This window comes from Durio zibethinus, chromosome 14 (assembly GCF_047325235.1).
Source record: "Durio zibethinus cultivar Kanyao isolate XHJ-2024 chromosome 14, ASM4732523v1, whole genome shotgun sequence".
In the NCBI taxonomy this organism is placed as follows: Eukaryota; Viridiplantae; Streptophyta; class Magnoliopsida; order Malvales; family Malvaceae; genus Durio; species Durio zibethinus.
In genome coordinates this window covers 17,106,798-17,134,503 of record NC_143175.1, presented here as the reverse complement: position 1 = coordinate 17,134,503, position 27,706 = coordinate 17,106,798, and the positions used below count along the sequence as shown (strand labels likewise).

Sequence of the window (27,706 nt, the reverse complement as noted above, 5' to 3'; positions counted from 1 at the left end):
CTATAGACACCTAATTTTATTTGAGCAAAATTTCAACCATCTATTAAGTGCTTAAAATTTAACCTGATTCAAATCCAATATTTTTTCAAGTTTCTAAAATCAAAATTTGGACTAATTTAACCAAAATGTCCTGAAATCAACTTTGGTCAAAATTGGTCAAATATAATTAAAATTAGTCAAACTTTATCAAAATTGGTCAAACTCTATAAAAACGGATAGAACTCGAGCCAATCCTCAAAATTCACAATAAAATTGGAATCAATGTGGTTTTAAAACTAAAATTGGTGATTTTTAAAGCACTAAGCATTTAGATTATACTTCAAAAAGTGTAAAATTACCAAAACGCTCTTAGTGGTATTTTTGTAATTTAACTTTCTCAAAGTCAATTTTTTGTGATAACTTTTAGATCATAAGTGAATTTTTTTATGATTTTTGATGCATTAAAAACTCAGATTAGAACTTAGGAGGTATAAATTTACCAAAATGCCCCTTAGAGTATTTTCGTAATTTGACCTTTCCAAGGCCGAAATTTTGCGAAAAGCTGTAGATCATGATTTTTTAATATTTGATAATTTTTAAAATTTTGAAAGCTTTGACTGTACCTTGAAAGATGTGAAATTACCAAAATGCTCCTTAGAGGTATTTTGGTAATTTGACCTTCATAAGGTCGATTTTTAATGAAACTTTTTAGATCATAATTTTATAATATTTGATGATTTTTTATGCATTCAGAGTCACAATAGTACCTTGGGAGGTTTGAAATGACTAAAATACCTCTTAGAGTTAATTTCATAATTTGACCTTTTTGAGGTCGAATTTTTAAAAAAATTTTTATATCTCAATTTCATAATATTTTATGATTTTTTATACTTAAAATTTTTAAAATGAGCAGGGGAACATTAATTTATAAAAAAATGGGTAAATACCAAACATTTTATACTAAAGACAAAATGGTCTTTTTATTTGGTTTAGATGTTGTAAAAATCCAATTTTTATAGTGAACGATGTGGATCTCATATTGAATATTGATCCAATGACTAAAGATTACTCTCCAAATTAAAAACAAGGGAAAATTTATCGGGGAATTTAAAACAGGATTGTAATCAGAAGGTCAGAGAAAATCATAGGACCGCTCATAATCTGGAAGCGAGAGGAACGGGCGTTTGCATGGAATATGCCGAACCTATGTTAATGTACAACCACGTGGATTTGGAAGTCATGCAAATGAGGCTAAAATATGGAATCGTTAAAAGCCATGGTGGCCCATCAACCAAAACCTGTAATCCATCATTTCAAGCAGAGACTAGGGTCCCAATGACAAGGTTGCTACTGGGACATATCAGGAGGAATGGATCAATGTTCAGGATGTGGATTTCAAGAACTTAGATGGGGGAAGTAATGTAATGGGGACACCAATTAATGAACTTCAAAGAAGTATCGGTAATGATGTAACGCTAGTTGGAATAAGAGTTGAGGATAAGACTCATGATACAGGAACTAAACTGATGCATGGGCCCAAAGCCAAATGGAAGAAACTGGCATGTAAACAAGATCATGCCATGCAAAATGCTAGGAAAATTATATGCAAGAAAAGAGAGACCATGGAGATTTCACATGAAGAACTTTTGGAAATCAAGATGCAAATTAAAAGAAGCAAGAAGGAAGGGTCTATTTCAGGCCATTATGAATATCGAATGATGAAGACTAGTTTTTAGTTTCGTCGAGTACCATGAAAATTTTAGCATGGAACTGCTGTGAGCTTGGGAACCCAAGGACAGTTTGTGCTTTTTACGGCCTGATTAAGAAAAAAGATCCTGATAGTGTCTTCCTTAGTGAGACATTAATAAAAGGAAATAAACTGCATAGAATAAGAAGAAAATGCTAGATGAATTCGGTATTTGGTGTGGATGTGGTAAGCCATAGTAGATGATTAAGAATGATGTGGAAAGAAAATATCAATATTTGTCTACAAAGCTACTTTAAGAACCATAAAGACATGGAGCCATCAGACTATTAGGAACTTGAGTGGAGGATAACAAGCTTTTATGGAAACCTAAGATAAGTGAGAGATGCCAAACCTGGAGTTTGCTGGAAAGGCTAGGTGCACAATTAAACAAGCCTTAGATTAGCTTGGGTAACTTCAATGAGATCTTACGTGATACCGAAAAGTGGGAAGGCAACCATAGACCTATGGGATAAATGGAAAACTTTAGGTCAGCATCAGAAGTGGCAAAGTTGGAGGACTTGGGTTTTAAGGGGGTCTAGTATACTTGGGAAAAGGGTAATGATGCCCGATTACTTACCAAAGAAAGATTGGATAGGGTAGTTGGAAACAAAGGCTGGATTGAGCTATTCCCCTTTTACATTGTAACTAACCTAATCTCATCTATTTCAGATCATAATCCTAAATTGGTGGATACTGAATAAAGCATGAGGAAAAGGCAAAATAAGAGAAAACACAAAAAGTTTTTCCTTGAAGGGGCTTAGGTCAAAGATGAGGAAACAACAGAGGTCATAAAAGAAAGGTGGGAAAGACATACACGGGGTGGAATCCAAGAAAAGTTAAGATGTACGAAGATTGGCTTAAAATCATGGGCATCGACTAAATTTGGTAGCTTGCAAAAGGAAATATTGAAGCTACAAGAAGAATTAGATGAGTTAAAAGATATGGGCCCATGGATGAAGCTTGCATCGAGCACAAATGGTCAGGCAGAAGCTTAATGAACTCTTGGTGAATAAGGAATCTTGTTAGCCACAACGAGCAAAAGTCAATTGCTTACGTGAAGAGGATAGGAATATCGCCTATTTTCGCGCCCACGCCACTAGCAGAAGAAAAAATAACACTATTAGAGGACTTGAGAATGAAGACAGAACTTGGGTTAAAGGGGAACAAAAAATAAAGGAGATGGCAGTTAGCTACTTTCAAAGGTTGTTTGAATCACAAGGGGGCAACAATTATGAGGATATCTTGGGGGCAGTTGACACTAATGTCACATTGGAAATGAATAACGCTCTATTGGTAGACTTCAAGGTTGAAGAGATATATGAAGCTATTACACAGATGCATCCCACTAAGGCTTCGGGGCCTAATGGTGTGCCAACGCTTTTCTTTCAAAAATTCTGTAGTATTGTCGAAGGTGACATGGTTAGTTACTGCTTATCCTTTCTAAATGGGAACATTAATTTAGAGGATGTCAATAGAACAAATATTTTTCTAATTTCGAAGGTAAAGAACCCCAGGAATATAATCAGTTTCCAAACTATAAGTCTTCATAATGTTATCTATAAAATTATTGCAAAAGTGTTGGCAAACCATCTAAAACATGCCCTACCTCATTGTATTAGTCAAAACCAAAGTGCTTTTGTCCCTGGGCAATTGATCATGGATAATGCTTCGATTGCTTATGAACTATTTTGCAAACTCAGATTGAAAAAGAAAGGAAGAGAAAGTTTTATGGCCTTTAAACTTGATAAGAGTAAAACGTATGACATGGTCAAATGGGGCTTCCTAAAATCCATGATGGAAAAGCTTGGGTTTTACAATAGGTGGATATCTCTTATTCTGCATTGTATTACATCTGTTAACTACTTCATTGTCTTTAATGGTGATGTCATAGAGTGCTTTAGACTAGGTCAAGGATTGCGACAAGGAGATCCACTCTTGACATATCTATTCTTACTTTGCTCCAAAGGTTTTTCAGTTCTCCTTAATAAGCATCAATGCCAGAATAATTTAAGTGGTGTTAGTGCCAGTAAAAATGGACCTTAAATCACTCATCTGTTTTTTGATGATGATAGTTTGCTATTTTTGAAGGCAAACTAATTAGAATGTGGAATGGTAAGGTATGTGCTAAGGACGTATGAAGAAGGTCCAGGCCAAAGGATTAACTTGGATAAATCCTTAATTTATTTTAGTAAGAATGTTATTAAAAATGATTGAGAAAGAGTGGAGCAATTGTTAGGGGTGCAAGAAATTCTTGATTCAGACAAATATCCAGGCTTGCCAATTATGGTAGGAAGAGATAAAAAGGTAACCTTTAGGTACATTAAAGATAGAATTCAGTCTAAGTTTAGGATGTGGAGTAGTCGCACTTTATCAATGGGTGGAAAAGAAATGTTCATAAAGATGGTGCTTTAAGCTATACCGGCTTATAGCATAAGTTGTTTCTTATTTTCATAAAGCTTCTGCCAAGAGCTTAATAGGTTAATTAACTCATATTGGTGGAGTGCGAAACAGGACAAAAGAGGTATCCACTGGCTTCAGTGGGACCAAATGTGCATGAGCAAGAAGGATGAAAGAATGGGATTCATACACTTTGAGCTACTTAACTGGCACTTTTAGCCAAATAAGGTTGCCGATTAATCAGAAACAAAGATTCCCTTGTCTATAATGTGTTGAGTAACAAGTATTTTCTTGATGGTAACTTTTTGAAAGCTCACATGGTTAGAAATCCCTCCATGACATGAAAAAAGCATATGGATGGAAAGGGAAACCTTAAAAAGAGGGCTTTGTTAGAGAGTTGGAGATGGCAGGAAAATTAATGTATAGAAGGATTGTTGGTTGTCAAATAACAGGTCTCTCGTCTTGGAAACAAAGGCCAAATATGTATTGGCTAAAGTTGTTGCTTTGATTGATCAGCAAAAGAAAGAATGGAAAGTGGATTGCATCAAGTCACTTTTCTCTAATGAAGCAGCCAAAGTGATTCGCGCGATTCCCCTGGCACGAAGAGATTATGTAGAAGCACAAACCTGAAATTTCGAGAAGAACAGTGAGTTCTCTATTCATTGTGCATATCACATGTTGCTTGCTAAAAATAATGCACTTGATGGGCCATCAGAATAGGAAGGAAATGCAAGACTTTATCAAGCAAAAGGAACTTGGACTATGCTATGGAAAACCAAACTACCAAATAAGATAAGTGCTTTGGTTGGAAACTAAATCATGGTTTTTGGCCTGTGCTGAGTAACTTGAAAAAAAGAGGTTTGGATGTGTCTCCAAGATGCCCTAAATGTGACCAACAGGATGAAACAATTGCCCATGCCGTATGGGAGAGTGATAGCGTGGAAAGATATATGGAGCAAAGTTGACAGTCCACTTAATTGGAGAGAGGCAGGTAGCATGTAGGATAAAGGGTGGCTAGAAAATATAGTTGATAGAGTGGATGTCGCAACATAAGAGTTTGGATTAGTTCTTACATGGTTTGTGTGGCATAACAAAAACTTAACCATCAAAAAGGGTGAGGGCCAGACACCATACATGGTGGTGAACTTTGCAATGAACTATTTATAGAACTTCAAGTAAACAAATGAAGCTTAGGTGAGAAGAGTTAATAACGCTGAAAGAAGCTAGGAACCACCACCCCAGGGTCAGGTTAAAATTAACTTCGATGGGGCACTAAATGAGCATGCAAAGGTGGGAGGAATTAGTGTTGTAGTGAAAGACTTCAAGGGAAGGGTTATGAGGGCTGTCATGTCCAAAGTAAACCATGCAAATAACTCAAAAATGGTGGAAACCCTTGCTAGAGGTGAAGCAGTTCAATTGGCTATAGAGATGAGATTGAATGATGCGGTGATTGAGGGAGACGCCCTGTAGGTTACAAAAGGATTACAAACAACAAAGGATGATCTTTTGGCTACAGGACATATTTTGTCAGATATAAGAATCAAAGCTAGCATTTTCACCTCATGAAAGATGGAACATGTTACAAGAAAAAGAAACTGTGCGGCCCATCAGTTAGCAAAATATGCTTTTGAGGCCAGTACGTGTGAAAAAGGGGATGGGGTAGGTCCTTCCTTTTATCCAAGATGTAGTTAACTCTGATGTCCAACATTTCTAGCAATCAAATTCTAATTTGATTTTAAAAAAAGTGAAAACCCCATATATAGCACAAGTCAAAAGCTAGTTGGTATTTAAAACAAAGCCTTCATGAAGAGAATATGAAAATCGACTAACAAATTTTATGCCAAAAATTATGGCATTTGATGAAAACTTAGTGGATATGGCCTAAGTTCATGAATTCTTTCCAAAGTTACATGCATAAAGTTCAAGGAATCAATCAAGTCCACTACTCCAACTAATTAAATCTATTGATAATTTACTAATTTAAGGAAGAAAAAATGAAATAAAAACTGTTCATGTTGTCATTAAATGTAAAAAAAAAACGTTAAATATAAGTTATAAATAGATGAATGTGGAACACCATTTCATTTGGAGAAAGAAAGAAGAAAATACATGCAAAGTAAATTATATTTAAATAGAGAATTTAATTTGTGTGATATTTAAAATATATATTTCTTGTAAATTCTAACATTTTCTAAGGAAATTCAATTCCAAGTCATTTCAACAACCATAAAAAATAACATCATCAATCCCACTAAATTTTCATATTTTGAAAAAAAAATGTTTTTTTAAATTAAAAGTATAATTGATATAAACTCTTAAATTTTTTTATGGCTAAATACTTAATTTAGGATCAAATCTTTGATAACTTATTCATTTAAGGATTAAACATTTGAATTGTGTTGATTTAAAATCAAACGTTTTCAAAAGTTTACAATTAAAGATATATTTTGATAAAAGTTTGTTCATATATTACACACATGATGTAATTGAGCGGTATTGATAAATAATATTAATCTATCAAATATTTGATAGATGTCTTGTGTACGACAAACTCACATTACCAAAGGAAAAAAAGTCAAAATAATAATAATAAAAAAGCAATTTTCAAACGAACAAAAAACACTTTCAAGTTTTTTCCCTTGTTCTTTCCTGATTCTTTATCTTCTTCAAAGTTTCAGATTTTCTCCACCTCAATGCTAGTTTCCCTTCAATTGTGGAGGCTTCCTTTTTTCACCTTTCATCACTAATAAGATCTACAAAGGCAGGCTCAACTTTCTTTTTCTTCCAATTTTTTTCTTTTCTCGATTTAGCTCCTCCATTTTAGTTTATATTTTCTCTCTGTAACTGTAACTCTTGACCCACTAATGTGTTACTTGATCCATTTTTTGTCACTTTTTCTCCTTTCCTTCTAACAATTCTATTCACAATCTAAGTTATACTTTTAATCTATTTATTTACTTCACTCTTTACCTAAGCATAAGGAAACTAGAAATTTGATGAGTTGAAATTTTTATTATGAGTTGTAATTTGAAATGGTTTGATGATAATGCAAAATTATGAGATATAGTTTTGGGTTTTTTCATATTGTGAGTATTATAATTTTTGTGGGTTTATGGTTTTTTTTTTAAATTTAAATTAGTAGTGAGCAATTGAAAATTTGATGTTGTACAAATTGAAGATTGTGGAATGTGGTTGTGGACTTGCAACTCATAAGCCCTAAGCTTTTTGAAACTCCAACAAATAAGATAGAAAAGAAGAGAATTGAAATAAAATAGGTTTAAAAAAAAAATTCAAGAGCATTTTCATTTATCATGCGGGAAATTTAATTTCACATCATAATTATTTATAATAATTTTTAAATTTAAAAGTGCATAACGTTCATGACATAATTTTTATTAAAAAAAATTTTTAATTGTTACAAATCAATAATATTTAATTTTTATCTATATAAATTAAAATAATTAATTTTAAATTAAATAATCACATAAACATTTAATATCAAACTGAACATTTAATCAAATTTTTTTTTAGCCAATAACCTAAGTAATTCTTTTATTAGTGTAAAAGAAAAACGAAAAGCAAAATCAAGCACCGGAAATTAGTGGTAACAAAAGACAGTGAAAAAATGACTGGAAAAGCGTGAGAATGAGAGCCCAATGACGCGTTCTCTCCAAAAATAAATAAGCATATCGAACGGCCCACAGTCACTCTCTTTCCCTTCTTATACTCATTTCCTTTCCTTTCCTCTCCTACTCTCTCTCAAAACATTCCCTCACCTTCTCTTTCTCTCTATAACCCTTGCATTCTCCCCATCAAACTTACTCTCGTTTTCCCAAAGGTCATTTTCTTTTCTTCATTTACCCTTAGATTAGATCTGCTGCTCTTTTCTCGTTTTCCTTTTAACTGTTTTGCTGTTTTCTTTTCCGGGTTGTTCTTATTTTTGTTTTTCTGTGGTTTTGATTTGTTTATGAATTGGGTTTTTCTCTGTTTTGATCTAAAGACAGGAAAAGATTACCATTTCCTGGCAAGGGTTTCGTTTTGTTTTTATGTTTGCTTTGATCTGTTTTCTTCTTTTGCTGCTTCTCATTTGATTTATTTATTTTTGGACAGGTTTGTTTTGTTGCTGTTTTAGATTTTAGATTCTTGATGGGATCTAACCATGAATGAATTTTGATTGTAGACCAAAAAAGGATGATAAATAGAAAAAGGGGGGAAGATTGGATATTTAGAAATCGTGGGAAATTAAATTAGGGAAAGATTTGACTTTTAGTGTGGTTTTATTCAATATAAATCTGCTGCTTTCAATAATAGGTGTTTGGTTTGATAGAGGGATTGGTGGAATTTAAGGGAAAATCTAAGCTTTTTTAATTAGTTTTGCTTTCTAAATGGTTTGTTCCAAAAGGTAACATTTTTTATTAATATATAGCAGGTTGTAGAAGATGGCAGAAGGTGAGGATATTCAGCCACTTGTTTGTGACAATGGAACAGGAATGGTTAAGGTAAATCGCTAAAAGCTTTTTTATCTTTGAGTGAAATTGTGTTTTTTTTTTTTTTTTTTTTGACTTACTGTTATGTCATGTTAAGGTTAACGTTTCTGCCTTTTATCTGATTTAAGTTGAATATAAAATGTTATGTTTAGGCTGGATTTGCTGGGGATGATGCTCCACGAGCTGTGTTTCCTAGCATCGTGGGTCGGCCACGTCACACTGGTGTGATGGTTGGCATGGGCCAGAAAGATGCATATGTTGGTGATGAAGCTCAATCTAAGAGAGGTATTTTGACCTTGAAGTACCCTATTGAGCATGGTATTGTGAGCAATTGGGATGATATGGAAAAGATCTGGCATCATACCTTTTATAATGAGCTTCGTGTTGCCCCAGAAGAGCACCCAGTTCTCCTTACTGAGGCTCCTCTCAACCCTAAAGCTAATCGTGAGAAGATGACCCAAATTATGTTCGAGACATTCAACACTCCTGCTATGTATGTCGCTATTCAGGCTGTGCTCTCTCTGTATGCCAGTGGTCGTACAACCGGTAAGCATCATATGGTAAATAAATAATCGATCCTTTGAGTTTTAAGTTAGTTTTTTTTTTATTATTTTAATTCTCCGTAACTGAAACTGATATGTAAAGTTCCCAAATATCTTAAGATGTGTCTGCTGAGTGTTTCAATATAGCCTGAGTTATAGAAACTGAACTGCTGGCTGGGTAACAGTATGAGTTTGGTTCTCATAATTACATGCTATGAGCACTTATCATAATTAAGATGTGTCTGCTGAGTGTTTCAATATAGTCTGAGTTATAGAAACTGAACTGTTGGCTGGGTAATGGTATGAGTGTGGTTCTCATAATTACATGCTATGAGCACTTAACAAAATTTTTTGGATTTGATTCTGCTTGGAGGCTGGTTAAATCTTTGAATTGTTACAGTTGGAGTTGAATTGAATTTAATATGTGGAACACATTTTTCCCGTAAAAGAGACAAGGGATGTAACTATATGTGCTTTTTTATGTAGGTATTGTGTTGGACTCTGGAGATGGTGTCAGCCACACAGTCCCCATTTATGAGGGTTATGCTCTCCCTCATGCCATTCTTCGTCTTGACTTGGCTGGCCGTGACCTCACTGATAACTTAATGAAAATTCTGACTGAGCGTGGATATTCCTTCACCACCACAGCCGAGCGGGAAATTGTGAGGGACATGAAGGAAAAGCTGGCATACATTGCTCTTGACTACGAACAGGAACTGGAGACCTCCAAAACAAGCTCAGCTGTAGAGAAGAGCTATGAGTTACCTGATGGTCAGGTTATTACCATTGGAGCTGAGCGTTTCAGATGCCCTGAAGTGCTTTTCCAGCCATCTATGATTGGTATGGAAGCTGCAGGCATCCACGAGACGACATACAACTCCATAATGAAGTGTGATGTGGATATTAGGAAAGACTTGTACGGTAACATTGTCCTCAGTGGTGGTTCAACCATGTTCCCTGGTATTGCTGACAGAATGAGCAAGGAGATCTCTGCACTAGCTCCCAGCAGCATGAAGATCAAGGTTGTTGCTCCACCTGAGAGGAAGTACAGTGTCTGGATTGGAGGCTCAATCTTGGCTTCCCTAAGCACCTTCCAACAAGTAAGTTAATTTACTTTTGATGGATATATAGTTGTCTAGTTGCTTGTTCAATCAATGTCTTACATTAATTAACTTGCTTCCTATTTTGTTCCAGATGTGGATCGCCAAGGCAGAGTACGATGAGTCAGGCCCATCAATTGTCCACAGGAAATGCTTCTAAATGTTTTGATGTGAGAGTAGGGTCAAGGAGAGAAAGTACTGTTTCACCATTTCTTGGTGCAGCTTGCAACTTTGCTTTGTTCTTCTAGCTTTGTTATCCATCTATGTTTATTCTCTTGTTGGAGTGAACGATGAAGTTTGAGAGAGGATGGGTTTAATTGTGGTTCAATTCTTTTAATTACTGTTTAATGTCGAGAAGTTTTTGACTATTTATTTCTGGTTTTTGTTGCAACCTACCTGCTAGCCATTACCATTATTTATGTTGAACCAATTTGCATGGAATAATCAGTCACTTCCCTTAACCTTAAATTGATAAATCAAGCTAGACTTGACTTATGAACGATGATAGTGGATACCCCTATTTCCTTTCATTCTATTGCTGGGTTTGATGGCTCGTTTAATCCTTATTTGGTTAAGATTGGATGGTTTTAAAGAACTGAACTGTCTTTTTCTTTTCATCCCAAGCTTCATTGCAGAAAATGCAATTCACAAGACTTCAGGCGATTCTGATTGAAAGAAAACAACCTCTCTACTTGGTAAAGCCTAGATGTTAGAAAATATCTTCATCAAAATTCTTAATTGAAAAGCGGGACAATTTTATAAGCAATCTCTATATTGTTTTGAGAATTGTGACCCTAAAAAGAAGTGGGAAAGTTCAAAGACATTTATGTCCAAAGAACAGTAAATTCTGACATTGAAAGCCTTGTTTTCTTAATCACTGAAGCTATACTTTTCATGCGACTTGGACAGACTTTATTTTGAATTAAAGTAACTAGGAATTCCCAATTGTAAAAGGAAAATCATGGTTGACTTTTCTAATCCCCTCACCTTGGACAGACTTTATTTTGAATTAAAGTAACTAGGAATTCCCAAATGCAAAAGGTAAATCATGGTTGACTTTTCTAATCCCCTCACCTATTTCCTAGTAAAAATTAGCTGATCTAATAACCACTGAAAGTGAAAAACCATTTGACATAAGCTAATGTCACCAGGTTGGATAGCCTTTTGGAATTAATTTTAATCAAATCAGCCTTCATATTTTTCTTTTTTTTTTTTGACCAATATTAGATTATGAGCATTTCATCCACTTTACAATATAGAATATGATTAGAATAGCTTTGAGTTTATGCGAAAAAAATGCCAAGATTGGCCAAGTCTAAAATTATGCCAAAATGTCACGTTATTCATACCTCTGGTTCAATCCAAAATTTTCAAATAAAACATCCATGTTGGATTTGGCAAATAATTATAGTAAAACAAACATAATTATAGTAAGCCCTAAACCAATTAAACTATCATTGTTGTATTACATACAAGTGTTAAAAGACTCAATGCATCATGCAAATGTGGAAAATGCAACTTAAAGATCGTTCAAGGGGTTATGCCCAGACATGATATCATAAAACATGAATGCAGAGTCTTCCCTGAACAAACTGTAGTCTTCAGATCCTGTTTTCACATAACTGCAGAAAGCAAATATTGTGCCGTCTCTTGCTGATCATCCTCACAGAATGGATGTCCCCTATCGATGTTATCACCATTGATTTCTAGCTTTCTTGGAACTAACTTGTTCTGATTGTAATTGTCTTCTTCTGTTATTCTGATCCCTTTCTTTGATGGGAAGTTCTCTTTGAATTCCAAGAAATAGTCTTCCTCATGGTTTTGATGATCATAGTGTTGAGAATTCAATCTTCCATTGTTGCTAAACGAGTTGAAAACTTTATCACTTGAAGAGGAAAAGTGGCTGAAGCTCCCAAAACCTTTGATCCCTATTGTTAGTTTTCGAGCTCTTGCTCTTTCTTCTTTGAGAAATGATTCATTTTCAAGCAACATCAAGATTTTCTCTGATAATTTTCTAACACTCAAGCCCCAGTTGAACCTGCATTTGTAATAAAATCAACAAGTATTTAACCACTAAAATATTGATGCAAAAACTGATAATGAAGTTACCAAATTACTAATCTTTTCTCATCAATATATTGAAAATTTTCCATTTCTATGATCGAATCTTTATCATTTTGAAACTCCTCAGCAACCCTTAATGGACCATGAGTTAACAAATGTTCCAATAAAACTAAAGCATTGTAGAAGGCACGCCAATTGTTTGTATCAAACTTTGCCAGTCTGAAACAGATTGAAGGCAAAAAAAAAAAAGAAGAGAATTTTACAATCAAAATCCTGTTTTGTGAACATAAAACCAAGAAATTAATTAACCTCTTGTGTAAAATATCAACAATTCTCCAATAATCATCAACTTCAAAGGCAGCCCTTGATATTGCAGCCATGCTACTTGGATTTGGTGGTAGCATATTTCCGTTTGTGGCTTCTTCTGTTAATCTCCGAAACACCATCCCACAAAAAAAAAAAAAATCTTTGGATCAAACAAAATTGAAATGAAATAATAATTTAGAAAAAAAAAGTAGCTTACAATTCTATCGGTGTAACATCTGTTAAAGGCATTCTTGCTGTCTTAATCTTTTCTTTAAAGAGAAAAAAAAAGCTTGCCTTTTGAATTCATGGAAAACAAGACTACCCATTTTTGTAAATTTGTTGTTTAGGAAATTGGAAATGAAGGATTAAACAAACATGCAAATAAGGATAAATGTGAAAGAAATTCTTGATGAAGTTTCCTTTCCTCTATTCTTAGCTGAAGCGTATAAAGAGTGTAACAACTCCGTTACCGCAAAAAAAAAAAAAAAATAGTCACCAACTACTCGTTGCATATCTAATGAGGGAAAGCAAATATATATATATATATAATCATTGTAAACATCTAATTTTGTCCCAAATAATTCAATTTTGATTCACTTTTACATTTGATTTCTATATTTGAATTTATACCGATTTGAATGCTTATTGAAGCCCACAAAGGTTTTGTTTTAGATCTATTTTTTAGGATCGTTATTTTGAGATAATGTCCCATTTAGCCCCTGAATTATTGTAGTTTGTTGGATTTGGTACTTAATTTAAAAAAATCGCTAAATAGGTACTTAAACTTTCAAATTCTGTATCAATTTAGTTCAAAAGTTAACTCCATTAGAAGAGTTATTGACAATAAAAAGCCACTATCTAGACACAAAAATGACATTTCAACTTAAGTTGCTACTTACATGTTATGCTTATATGGCCATATATTCTGAAAAAAAAAATAAATCAGTAAAAAAATTTAATTTTCCCTTAAACCATACACCCCAAATTCAATTCCATGATACCATCCACCCCAAATTGGAAGAATTCTAAAATTTTAGCAAAATCAAAGCTTGTGAATTCAAAGCTAAAAGCTTGTGAAATCGAAGCTGGTACCTTATAAATCGAAGCTAGTACCTTCATAAAATCAACAACAAACAAGCCAATTGATCATCACCATCTATTATCACAACCCCATTTCACGCACAAAAATCACCTCTGCCAAGACCTTTTCTCGACAACCGAATCAACCCAACAACTCAAAGACTGAAACCTATACTTTCCACCATCGCATATAAACCTAAATAGCCATTAACCATCGAGACCGTGAGTCTTGTTCAGAGTCAATGCTCAAACCTCTCTCTTTCAACACCCCATCCAGACTTGTAAAAAAAATTACATAAAAAAAAAAACCACATTCCTAAAAGGGGAACCACAAAACAAAAGTTGAACCAACAAAAATTTTAACATTGAAATTGAGATTTAGGTTTGGGCGTTGGAATGGTTTTTAGGCTAGATCTTTGGAAGGTAGAGAGCTTTGAGGAGAGAACAACATAGTAAAAGATGGGGGCCATTGGAGAAGTAAGAATCGACGAAAAGAAAATTTTGGCTGAATTTTTTAGGTTAGAACTAGGCTTCTAAAGGTTAGCTCTGAAAAAGAATAAGACCAAAACGTGAAAGAGGAGGTTGAAACAAATCGATGGGTGAAATCTGGGCTTAAATTTGCATTGGCATTAGTGGCCTTCAACGGTGGATAGAGGCTGACATGGTGGCGAACCACTAGTTTCTAGGTTTGAGAATGATAGGTGTTCTTAGGGGTTGAGAGTCTTTGAATTTTTTTTAGAGAAAATGTTTTAAATGAATTGAAAAAAATTTTGTATTTTATAGATTTTTTTTGAATTTTTTAGATTTTTTTACAAAATTTCTTTTAATGCTGACATGGCATTGATGATGCTACACTGATTGGATTTTTTTTATATGAGTCAACATTTTATTGGGTGTTCATATCACGTTAGCATTTAAGGTTAACGGTATTAATGGTTAAGGCAAATTAACACACAAAAATGTAATTTAGGTACCAAATTAGAAAAAAAATTTTGTGTACCAAATCCAATAATCTACAACAGTTCAAGGGTTAAATGGAACATTATCTTTTTTTTTTAGATCAAAAGGGACCATTCTATGTAGATCAAAGGTTAATGTTGGGCCATTTTACAGCTTAAGGCCCAATTATAAATCCAAAACCCAAAAAAGGGTTCAAATTCTTTTACGCCCAAAGCATTTTTAAGATTAATTAGTTAGGAAATTCAAAACAAAATAAAATACAAAATAAAAGAAGAAAGTTGTTTGCCTTGGTTGAGTGTGGTAGCAACTTTCTCCTCCTTTTAGACACCTATTCTAGATTGTTGCATTTCATATAAATGTGACTCATGACTCATGTACTAGGACATTACATTTCATGTGCATAGGTATAATTACCATCACACTCACGTTGTAGATACACTTCATTTCATGTAAATATATCTTTTTTCTTTCGTATTTTATATGTGGATAAATAATATGATTCTTGTCAAACTTGAATGGTGCATGCATTACATTTCAAGGAAGCATGCATCATCATTAACACATTCACAATTTCATCATAGAAATATAATGTCATTCACACATTTATTTAATTGTCCTTTTATGACATCCCATCATTTGATGAATAAAGAGTGCTCCATGGATAAAAAAAAAAAAGTCCTAAAGTTCTTGCAAGGGAAGATCATGTTCATGAAAATTTAATAGTGCCCAAGTCGTCTTCCAACCAGTTTACTACCTTTTCGTTTGAGTTTGGCAAGAACTTTAAGAAGTTGAATATGGAAGAGGATTAAAAACATCGAACTGAATAGGTCCAAGATGAAAAACAACATTGTGGACATGAAAGGCATAATCTTGATCACAAACAATCTTTAGCCTTCCTAGTGTTGTACACAATTTTGTTTTGAAAAATCTTAAAGCAGACTGTTGTTCGTTAAAAAAGGAATGGTTTTTAATTTTTGGACTTTGTAAATGATAACATGTTGATTGGTTAGATTGGATTTGTAAATATTATATATATATATTCTAACTCTTGTTTGAGAAAATTTAATAAAAATTGATTTGCAATTATTTGAGAATAAAGCCTCATATAAGCAGTTTTCTAGATCATAAAGGAAAACTAAAATAAAAAATGAAGCAAGACAAAAAAACAAAAGGAAAAAAATGGCCTTTTCAAAAATAAGAAAGAAATATATTTTTTTTATATTAAAAAAATGACGAGAGTCTTGAAGGAATTGGTGATTACCATTAGAAATAACTCATACAATACCTTCACATCTTTCTTCAACTACTCTCATGTCCCAAATCACTCAAAGAATTTTGCTCATCAGCCATAACTCTTTTAAGAATGATGAACTTGAATTTGGGAACCTTATCTTCACTTGATCATATTCTGATGTAAAAAGGTGATAGTATTTTCCTGGGCAATGAACAATGACATAGTTAATTTGAAAAAATGATTTTTTTAGATTTTTAAAAAATCAAGCAAATTGGACATTTTTTTAGAATCTGAATGTGGCTGACTCGATATGTCAAGATTATAGTTTCAAATGTGCCAAAACCAGAATACACAAATTTCATCAAATGACCTCAAACACTTAGAGGCCAACTTCTCACCCTATGCTATTCCATGTCTGAAGGCAAATTGATCAAAAGAGTAAAATTACTCATTGCCCTTAAAACAACTTGATTTGTGCCACAATCACCTCTTTTATGGAATGATATGAATAATTTGATACCCTGAATGAGTTCATTAGGGATGAAATGTTAAAATGGGGCATCTTTCATGAATTTTCATAGTGGATTACTGTATGAATTATAGGGGCATATAAAATAAAAAAAAATGAAGAAAAAAGGAGAAAAAAAGAAAAAAAAAAGATTGTGATAAAATCAAAAAAAAAAAAAGCCTAGACTTTTGATTGAAATCAGGAAAGAAAAAATAAAGAACTTAAAATGAAATAAAATTCAAGAAAGCCAAAAAATTTAAAAAAAAAATTTAAAGGAAAAAAAACCTTTTTCTTAAACTCATCTTCCTAAGAAGGGAATTACTTTTCAATTTAAGTGTTAGTGTTTGAGATGACAAATAACCATATTTCATTATCCTTTCATAAATAAGAAAATTATCGACTTATTATCGTTTTGGCCCTAATGAATTCTTTCTAAATGAACTTTGACCAAGTATCACCTTTCACATTATGGGACAAAAGAAGGACATATTCAAGGATCACGTAAAGTGAGGTCCTATTTTAGGTATAAGGAAACAACGTTACATGTCAAGGGGTAAATGTCTAATAAAATGAGTTTTCAAAAAAATTTTGAACTCATAAAATCAGAAGTGGATGTTTACAAAGAAAAACAAAAAAAAGAAAAAAAGAAAGAAAAGGAATAAAATGATTGAATGGCAAGTATAGAGAATAAAAAGAGAAATGTCCTAAAGGGAATCCTGTATATGATGTGAAATGATTTTTGGTTTAATCACTCTTAAACACATTTGAGGCATATTTACCCCTTCCTTTTGAACCCTTAACTTAGCCTACTTTATGTACTCTGAAAGTCTATTTTGATCAACAATGAATGCTTAAATTGAAAAGCTTTCCTTCGTGGAATCACCATATAACCTCTGAATCTTTTATCTTTTTTCACTGTCCAACTACTTGTTTGAACCATTAACCTATTTTAGATGCAACTTGGATTATTAAGTGCATGATGAAACATCAAGAAAAAATAAAACAAAGGAAGGAAGATTGTCGCTCTTGGGTAAAAACTTTAAAAAGAGTGGCCTAAAGTAAATTTGAAAATTATAAGGCAAATCATAGGCATAAGAAATAAGAAAATCTAGTATGAAGCAACCTAGACTTTTGAAAGATCTAAAAATGTCAATGCTTTGGAAGTTTGGAATCCATTAAGAGGATTAATTTAAAAAATTTGTGCCTTTTTCTTTCATTCTTAAATGACCTTTCCAAAATCTTGAGCTTATCACAGTTGAGCTTGACATTTATCAATATGCCATAATTGAAGGACAAAGAAGTTGTTAAACATGTTTGGTTTTCAAATGATTCATGCTTTTTAAAAAAAATTATGTTTCATTTGTAAGCTTAGATGGAAAAATGCCAACTTTTTTGTTCCCTTCAAGTGCTGAAACCTTCTTGAATGAATTGAAACCTTGACATGTTGAACCATTAAATTCGTTGTCACTTCTTTCATTATAATAAGGACTGTCAATTTTCAAGAGATTCCAAAGTTACATTTGTTTGGATATCTCATTGTCTTTTACCATGAAGATTAATTATTTAGGACAATTTATTGATCATTTTGAAAATTTTTGAATAATCAATCATGTATTTTTATGAAAAATAAGGAAACCATGTTTGGTGTAAAAGAAAATTATCAAATTGTGAAAGCCTTTACACTAGTTTAGATTCAAGAAAGAAAATATTTTTCATTGAAGAATTAAGAAAAAAAAAATTTTTTTAGAAGGAACGTGGTGTTTTTTTTTAATTATTTTGCAATCAAGTTCATAATGTGTGTTGCATGTTGTATGAAATAGAAAAAAATAAAAAAAATGTTGAAAAATAAAAGGAAAATCAAAAGAGCTTGTTTGAAAAGAAAAAAAAAAGAAGAAATTGATGAAGAAACATTATGAAAACTAGTGAAAGAATGGGAGAAAGACAAGTTGAGATTCTTTTGGAAAATGTGTTGAAGACTTAATGGGTTGTTAGCTCTAAGACTTGAAATAAACCAAGAAAAGGTGAATTGGTTGATTATAAATTTTTCAAAAATCAATATCTAATAAGCATAAATTTTACAAATAAATTTTTCTAAACAAATAAACACGACAAATGTAAATATACTAAAAATCTTAAAAACAAGAGATAGAGATAGAGATAGAGAATTAAACATCAAGATTTATAGAGGTTCGGCTTTTCCTTTAGGCACCTATATTCTCTTCCTTACCCTCACTTGCCAAGGAGTTCAATCCACTATGTGTTAAAAATTACAACCTAGCTCTTCAAAGCTTTATACAATCAACACTACATTTTTTTAAGGGTTATGCCCCCATTAAGCTCATAATCTTATAATACAAATTTTTGAAGTGCTTTGCAAACTCAAATAACCTCTCTAAGGTTGGGTTTTTACAAATCTGAAGAAAAAATCAATATTGAGAAGAAGATTAAGAGAAAATAGATACATTATGAACTTTTTGCACTTTTTTCTCACTAAAGTGGTCTTTAATGTTTGAAGAAGATGGTAGATAGAAGCAATAAGTTCTATTGGGTTTTCATACACTTCAATTGTAGTGGGAAACCTTCATTTACATATTAAAGGAAAGAGATAGCCATTGCTTGTATTTAATGCTTGAAACCTACAAATTTTCATATAAAAAATACATGTTATGGCTTTTTAGGCACAGGGGATCTATCCCTTCATATAGGGGATCGATTGGGTCAGTTGAAATTCGTGTCAAACAAAGGCTACTCGATTGATCATGTAAGGGACTTGATCAATCCCTTACCCAGGTGATCAATCCCCTATGTAGGGGGATCAATCCCTCTGGCATGTTTTTAACTTAAAAAGCTTTTTGTATAAAAAAATGGATCGATCCTCTTAAGGGGGGATTGATCGGGTCACTTTGAAACCCTAACCAATTGATCCCTATAAAGAGGGGATTGATTAATTTTTAAAAATTTTGCTGAAGATGGGTTACTAGAAGAAAAATGGATTAATCCCTTTATCTAGGGGATCGATTAGGTCATGTGAAGGGATTGATCCCTCTCTTTAGGAGATCGATCCATTCTATCCAAAATATCCAAAATTCATTTTTGTTTCCAAAACATGCTTTGTTTTAGTTTAAAAATAAATTTTGGCAAGATAGAAGGCTAGAAAAATGTTTGAGATAAAGTGAATTTGATTCAAGTTAGGCAAATTTTTATTTTGTCAATTCAAAAACTTTTATCAATTTAAGGCAAACAATCTCCCTTTTTTTTAATATGACAAAAGCAAGTGAAAATTTTGCTTAAAAAACATTTTCTGTTTGAAAATAGGCTCCCCTTGAATTTAAGCATAAAGAAATTTAAACAAGCTAAGAACAAAGAAATAACCATCAATAACAAGACCATCAAATAAGAAATTTTCATTTCATTACCTTTTCCTTTTTTTGTCACAGCAAAAGGATGAAGACAATCAAAGAAATATGGCAATCAATTCAAGGCAATAAGAAGCTTAATATATGTTCAAATTCCATATCAAGTCAATCCCATAACTCAATGTCATACCAATTTCAATGTAATATAACCATCAATCAATATACCAATTTCACATGACATCAATTGTAAACCAATTCCAAAGTAATATAACAAATGCCATTATAAAGATGAAATGCATATATCATTCATACAAACATCAAATACCAATGTTTCAAAATAAAACATAACGTAAAGTGTTTTTAAGAAAAGTAAAACATGAAAAGATAGATATGCAGGGAAAACATCTGAGGCATGGCATCAAGATTGATCATTGAAAAGAAGGATAAGGTGGGAAATGAAGGAAGTGCTAGTTCATCTCAGTCCTCATTTGGCAAATTTCTTCAGCCATGGCATTTTAATTTAACTCCAAATTTTCAAGCCTTGAGTTCATGTCTCCAACCATGGAGTGTAAGCTATTCATTTGAAATATCATAGTTTGGAGGGCACCTTGAGTATCAAATGTTGGACTAGAGGGTTCCTTTTAAGGTACATTAGGAATATTTGGAATATCATACTCTTTATCCTCTTCTTGTATAGCCTTGATTCCAGTCTTTCTAATCCACCAACTAATTGCATTTTATGTATAGCCCATATTATACAGAGTATAAACTCCAAGAATGCTAAATGGGTTATTGAACATGATCTCTCTATCACTCTTAGTGTTAATACCCAATTTCTTTAATAGATTACTAATAGCAAACCCATAGACTAAAGTGTAATCTCTGTTTTATACTACTCTTATCATGTTAGTAAAGATAAAGTGCACCATATTGGGTTTCTCCTCATGTTTAATCTTGTACATCCACCAATAATCTTGTTTTCTAATAGTTGAATATTGGGTGCCATATGGTGCCAATACATGAGTAACTATAAGTTGCAGCAATATATCATGCATTGAAAGTTTAGTGGCCTATATAGGAGCAACTCGCAAATTTTTATTCCCAAAGATATCTTGAGATAAATCCAGCATTTCATACCTAGTGTTTGTGTCCCCATCATCATTTAGCATAAAGATTTCAGCCAATAATTGCTTATTAACCACAATCTTTTTACTTATTACAAAGGTTTTGAACCTATCAAGATAATATCTATTTCTAGACCTTTCAACCTCAATACATGTAGCATTACTATAGAACACCTTAATAAGATTCTCATAAACTATTGCATCTATGCACAGATAATTCATCCTACCAAAATCCTTAAATACATGTAGATAAAGAAACTCAATATATTGAAGAAATTCAAAAGATATTGCCCTTCCATGCTTAACCTTTCTATGAGCAAAGTTTGCTTCATACCTTTCCTTAACCTCAGGATTTGTAAAATTTTGATTGAATAAAGCTTAATTGATGAGCTAGAAGCATCCCTTAGAGGATTTCTTCTTGCTCCAACACTTTTTTTTTGTTTTAGGTACCATGGAAAATTGTATATGAAAAAATAAGAAATCTTTTATGAAATTGATGAAGGAAACTAACAATGTAGGTGGTAAGAATTGATATAAGTTTGTGAGAAGTAGAAATATTTAGTGAATGATGTAGTTTCATGGAGGCACAAAAGGGGTTCAAATTTCTCGAGTGAGAAGTATGAGTGAAGATTTTCATGTAATATGAAGGATTTTTAGGGTAGATTTTGCAAGAAATCAAATAGAAATGAAACAACTTGAAAAAGATTTTGGTTGAAAGTGGCCAATTTGAAGAGAAAATGAAGCATAAATACTTAGGGTTGTAGGAGAAATTGTTTTTGAAATAAAAAAAAGAGAAAAAGAAGAGGCTATGGTTGGCCAAGGAAGGAGAAGAGTCCATATTTTAAGTGGACAAAATGGTGCACATAAAAAAGTTTTTCATGACCTGATCGATTGAGTACCAATAGGGCTTGATTGGGTCAAGCCTTGGTGCCCTTAAAAGATGCATGGACCAATCGATCGAGTCCAAAAGGGATCGATTGGGTCCTATGTTTCCAAACATCACTTTGGCTACTAGATAGAAAACTAACTGATCTGGTCCAAGGGGGATCAATCAATTTCTCTGTAGTAAAAAAATTTTTAAAATAAAATTTTTTAATTTAATTTAAAACCATGCAACATGACTATTCAAATATGCATCATACAATTACAAATATAATCATAGATAAGATTTCAAAAATATGTCAAGATAAACACACATTTTGTCAAAAAAGGTATCACCATTCATCATACCATCAAGAATTTCATTATAAGGAGCATTCATCATACTAAGTTCATCTCTAATTGTATAAAATCTATCTCTATTAAAAGGTTTTATAAAAATATCAACTAACTGATGCAAGGTATCAACATATTCAAGCACAATATCACCTTTTTGAACATGATCTTTAATGAAATGATGCCTAATTTCAATATACTTAGCTCTTGAATGTTGTATTAGATTTTTGGTGAGATTGATGGCACTACTATCACATTTAATGGGAATGTGATCTATAGTAATTCCAAAATCTTCCAATTATTGTTTATTCTACAAAACTTGAGTACAACAACTATTAGCTGCTACATATTCGACTTCAGTTGTGGATAGAGCAACACTATTTTGTTTCTTTGATAACCATTATATAAGCATATTCCCAAACAATTGACAAGTACCAAAAATGTTCTTTCTATCAATTTTACAACCATCAAAATCCGCATCAAAATAGGCATGCAAAGCAAAAGATGAACCTTTTGGATACCATAATCCTAAGTTATGAACGTCTTTAAGGTATCTAAAATTTCTTTTAATAGCAAGTAAATGTGATTCTCTAGGTGATGATTGAAATCTAGCACATAGACACATAATGAATATTATATATAGTATACTAGTAGTAAGATATAATAATGAACCAATTATAGACCTATATAATTTAGAATCACTACATTTACCTCTTTTTTCCTTGTCAAGTTTTGTTAAAGTGCTCATAGGTGTTAAGTAAGGCTTTGATTCTTCCAATTCAAATGTTATGAGCAAGTCGTTAATGTATTTGGCTTGATTGATGAAGATACCATCTTTTGTTTACTTTACTTGTAATCGTAAGAAGAATGTAAGCTCTTCTATCGTGCTCATTTCAAATTCACCTTGCATAGCCTTACCAAATTCTTGACAAAGAACTTTAATAGTAGCACCACATACAATATCATCCACATAAACTTGCACAATGAGAATGTCTTTTCCTTTTATTTTAATAAAGAGTGTATCTAACCTTGCAACCGGGGCATAGGTTTCATCATAATCAATTCCTTCTTCTTGACTATACCTTTGAGCAACTTAGTTTCTAACAACATTGCCATGCTCGGCCATTTTATTCTTGCAAATCCATTTGGTGCCTATAATAAGATGATCTTTAGGTCTAGGGACAAGATTCCCCACTTGGCATCTTTCAAATTGATTTAATTCCTCTTGCATAGCCAATATCCAATGATCATTTCCTAAGGCTTCATCTATGTTCTTAGGTTCAATTTGAGAGAGAAAAGCAACATAATTATGCACATTATAAGAAGATCTAGTTCTTACCCCTTGAGTTGGATCACCAATAATCTCATTGTCCTTGACATATCTCTTTTCTCTATGATGATTTGGTTTTTGCTCAATTTGTTGAGGTTCCTCTAGATATTCATCATCCTTTTTTTCAATGTTCTACTCAATGTCATGTGATTTATCATTGATATTTTTTTGAAGTATACCTACATCATCATCATCATGAAGAGACACTTTTCTCGAAGGTGGATTAGATTCATCAAATATAACATGTATAGACTCTTCAACAACTAATGTTCCTATATTAAAGACTCTATAGGCTTTTGAATTCAAGGAATACCTTAGAAAAATGCCTTCATCACTTTTTGCATAAAATTTTTCAAGATTATCTTTTCCATTATTCAAAACAAAATATTTGCAACCAAAAGGATGAAAATAACTCTGTTAGGCCTTTTTCCTTTAAAAGTTCATAAGTAGTTTTCTTCAATATTAGCCTAATCATAGCTCTATTTATAATATAATAAAAGGTATTTATGGCTTCTACCTAAAAATATCTAGGTAAATTATTTTCACAAAGCATAGTTTTAGCCATTTCATCTAAAGTTCTATTTCTCCTTTCCATTACCCTATTTATTGAGGAGTTCTAAGAGTAGAAATATTATGGCTAATATCATTTTCACTACAAAACACATTAAAGTCATTCAAATTATTTTCCATGATCATTTCTAATACAAGAAATTGAATAGCCTTTCTCATTTTGTATTTTCTTACTAAAAGTGATGAATATTTCCAAAGCTTCATTCTTTGAATGTAAAAGAGAACCCATGTATATCTAGAAAAATCATCAACAATAACGAACCCATATTGTTTTCCACCAAGACTTATTGTTATAGTAAAACCAAAAAGATCAATATGAAGTAGTTAAAGAAGTCTAGTAGTTAAAATACAATTCCTAGGTTTGAAAGAGATTTTTCTAAGTTTTCCTTGAGCATATGCATCACAAACCTTGTCATTTTCATATTTCAATTTTGGTAAACCAACAACCAAATCATTTTGAGAAAGTTTTGAAATTACATGCATGCTTACATGTCCAAGTCTTTTATGCCGAATCCAACTTTCATTTTCTTTTGAGCTATAAAACAAACATTTTTAGAGGATAGATCATCCAAATGCACCACATAAATATTTCCTTGATGATGTCTAACAAAAACAAGTTTGTTAGTTATGATATCAATTACTTGATAGCACATAGATTCAAATTCAACTCTAAGTCTTTTGTCACACAGTTGACTAATACTAAGTAAATTATGCATAAGTCCATTCATAAGTAAAACATTATCAATAATAGTTGAAGAATTGTTACCAATGGAGCCGATTCCTTCAATTTGGCTTTTGGAGTTGTCTCCAAATGTAACATCTCCTCCACTTTTAACCTTTAAGTCCTTGAATTGAGCTTTTTCTCTGGCCATGTGTTTTGAGCATCCATTATCATGATACCACAGATTGTTCTTACTTGAATTTGCCTTGTAGCAATGTTCATCCACTTATAAGAACATAATCAAATTTTTGTTTTGGGTACCCAAACTTTTTTGGGTCCTCGAGTGTTAGAACTTACAAGTCTTGCACCTTTTGGAATCCACTTCATTTTGGTAATCTCATCTTGAGATGTGCTAACTCCTTTTGGAATCCACACACTCCTAATGAGTTTACCTTTATAAGTGACTTTTTTCAAGGAACAATATTGTATAGAATGATCCACTTTATGACAATATGTACATGTGCTAGATGAATCATTTGGTTTAACAAGATTCTCATTTTGAGCTTTGTGTCATAAATAAAGAGAGAGCCCATGAGTTCATCCAAAGAGAGAGTGTGAGGATCTTTGGACTCTTCAATGGCTATCATTTTAGCTTTCCAACTCTTTGGTTGACTATTTAGAATTTTCTTTATCATCTCCACATTTGAGTAATTTGTCCCAAGTGCCTTTAAGCCATTAATGATGTCGGTGAAGTGGTTTGACATTTCACTAATGGTTTCTTCTTATTTCATCCTGAATAACTCATAATCATGATTGAGGATACCAATTTTGGTCTCTTTCACTTGATTAGTACCTTCATGAATGATGACTAACTTATCCTAAATTTTCTTTGCTTTTTCACATAAAAAAACTCAATTGTACTCACTAGGCCCTAATTCACAAAAGAGTGTATGCATTGCTTTGGCATTGAGTTGAACCATTTTCATATCATTAACATCCCATTCACTCTTTTGCTTGATAACCTCTTTACCATCCACCATCTTTATTGGAATTTGAAGACCATTTACAATGATCTTCCAAACTTTAAAATCATTTGCTTGAATAAACAATTTCATCCTAGTCTTTCAATATAAGTAGTTGTCACCAACAAAGTGAAGAGGTCTTACAATTGAGGCTGTCGGCTCCAAGAGATGTAGCAACCGTTTCATTTACCATGAGACACATTTTTTGTTACCCATTGTATTTGTTATAGCTTGAGGATGGTTGCTCCACATTGATAACCATACTTCTTTGAGCTATTTTTAGGATCACTCTTAAGTTCTTAGACCTACAAAATAAAATACTAACTCTAATACTAATTATTAGCTCAAAGACTTGAAATAAACTAAGAGGGGGATGAATTGGTTGATAATAAATTTTTCAAAAATCAATATCTAATAAGCACAAATTTTACAAATAAAATTTTCTAAGCAAATAAACATAACAAATGTAAGTATACTAAAAATCTTAAAAACAAGTGATAGAGATAGAGAATTAAACACAAAGATTTATAGAGGTTTAGCCCTTTCTTTAGGCATTTACATCCTCTTCCTTAGCCTCACTTACCAAGGATTTCAATTCGCTATATGTTGAAAGTTACAACCTAGGTCGTCAAAGTTTTATACAATCAACATTACAATCTCTTAAGGGTTATTCTTCACTTTAAGCTCACAATCTCACAATATAAACTTTTGAAGTGCTTTGCAAACTCAAATAACCTCTCTAAGGTTGGATGTTTGCAAATTTGTAGAACAAATCAATATTGAGAAGAAGATTAAGAGAAAAACAAATACAATATGAACCTTTTGCACTTTTTTCTCACTAAACTAGTCTTTAATGTTTGAAGAAGATGGTGGATAGAAGCAATAAGTTCTCTTGGCTTTTTATACTTTTCTGGGAACCCTTCATTTATATGTTGAAAGAAAGATATAGCTATTGCTTGCATTTAATGCTCGAAACCTACTCAATTTTAGACAAAAAAAATACCCATTATGGCTTTTTGGGCACCAAGGGATCTATCATTTCATATAAGGGATGTATTAGGTCAGTTGAAATAAAGCCAATATTTATGTCAAACAAAGGCTACCCGATCGATCAGGTAAGGGACTTAATCGATCCCAATGTTGGAAAGTTGATCCCTTTTGCATGTTTTCGACCTAAAAAGCTTTTTGTATAAAAAAATGGATCGATCCCTTTAAGGGGGATTGATCGGGTCATTTTGAAATGCCAACCAATCGATCCCTACAGGGAGACGATCAATTGATTTTAAAAATTTTACTGAAGATGGGTTACTAGAAGAAAAATGGATCGATCCCTTTATTTAAGGGATTGATCAAGTAATGTGAAGGGATGGATCCCTCTCCTTAAGGGATCGATCCCTTCCATCCAATATGTCTAAATTTCATTTTTGTTTCCAAAACTTGTTTTGTTTTAGTTCAAAAGTAATTTTTGACAAATAGAAGGGTGGAAAAATATTCAATTTGAGATAAAAGTAAATTTGATTCAAGTTAGACAAACTTTTATTTTGTCAATTCAAAAACTTTTATCAATTCCAGGCTAACAATCTCTCCCTTTTTTATATGAGAAAATCAAGTGAAAATTTTGCTTAAAAAACATTTTTCCATTTGAAAAATAGGCTCCCCTGAATTTAAGCATAAAGAAATTTAATAAAACTAAGAACTAGGATATAACCATCAATATCAACATCATCAAATAAGAATTTTTCATTTCATTACCTCTCCTTCTTTTTGTCATAACGAAAGGATGAAGACAATCAAAATAATATGCCAATCAATTCAAGGCAATAAGAAGCTCAATACATGTTCAAACACCATACCAACTCAATTCTACAACTCAATATCATACCAATTTCATTGTCATATAACCATTTAATCAGTATACCAATTTCACATGACATCAATTGTAAACTAATTCCAAAGCAATATAACAAATGCTATTACAAAAATGAAATGCATATATCATTAATATAAACATCAAATACCAAGGT

The 27,706-nt window shown here is 32.4% G+C and overlaps 2 protein-coding genes across 2 annotated transcripts; one reads left to right on the top strand and one right to left on the bottom strand.

Annotated features, from left to right (window-relative positions):
- Positions 1-7,874: 7,874 nt before the first annotated feature.
- LOC111295051 (actin-97-like) lies at positions 7,875-10,624 on the top strand. The gene is made up of 5 exons (XM_022888402.2): positions 7,875-7,961; positions 8,553-8,622; positions 8,763-9,156; positions 9,639-10,252; positions 10,347-10,624. Exons 2-5 carry the CDS (start codon positions 8,563-8,565, stop codon positions 10,410-10,412), a joined length of 1,134 nt encoding a protein of 377 aa, XP_022744137.1. The 5' UTR covers positions 7,875-7,961; positions 8,553-8,562; the 3' UTR covers positions 10,413-10,624.
- Positions 10,625-11,726: 1,102 nt separating this feature from the next.
- LOC111295034 (uncharacterized) lies at positions 11,727-12,815 on the bottom strand. The gene is made up of 2 exons (XM_089743612.1): positions 12,626-12,815; positions 11,727-12,290 (listed from the first exon to the last, which is right to left on the bottom strand). The coding sequence occupies exons 1-2, from the start codon at positions 12,760-12,762 to the stop codon at positions 11,867-11,869; spliced, it is 561 nt and encodes a 186-aa protein (XP_089599738.1). The 5' UTR covers positions 12,763-12,815; the 3' UTR covers positions 11,727-11,866.
- Positions 12,816-27,706: the final 14,891 nt, after the last annotated feature.

Coding starts and splice junctions, on each gene's coding strand:
- LOC111295034 (XM_089743612.1), bottom strand. CDS start 12,762: ATGGTGTTTCGGAGATTAACAGAAGAAGCCACAAACGGAAATATGCTA. Junction 12,291..12,625: donor GTTGATATTTTACACAAGAG/GTTAATTAATTT, acceptor TTACAAATGCAG/GTTCAACTGGGGCTTGAGTG.
- LOC111295051 (XM_022888402.2), top strand. CDS start 8,563: ATGGCAGAAGGTGAGGATATTCAGCCACTTGTTTGTGACAATGGAACA. Junction 8,623..8,762: donor ATGGAACAGGAATGGTTAAG/GTAAATCGCTAA, acceptor TGTTATGTTTAG/GCTGGATTTGCTGGGGATGA. Junction 10,253..10,346: donor CCCTAAGCACCTTCCAACAA/GTAAGTTAATTT, acceptor ATTTTGTTCCAG/ATGTGGATCGCCAAGGCAGA.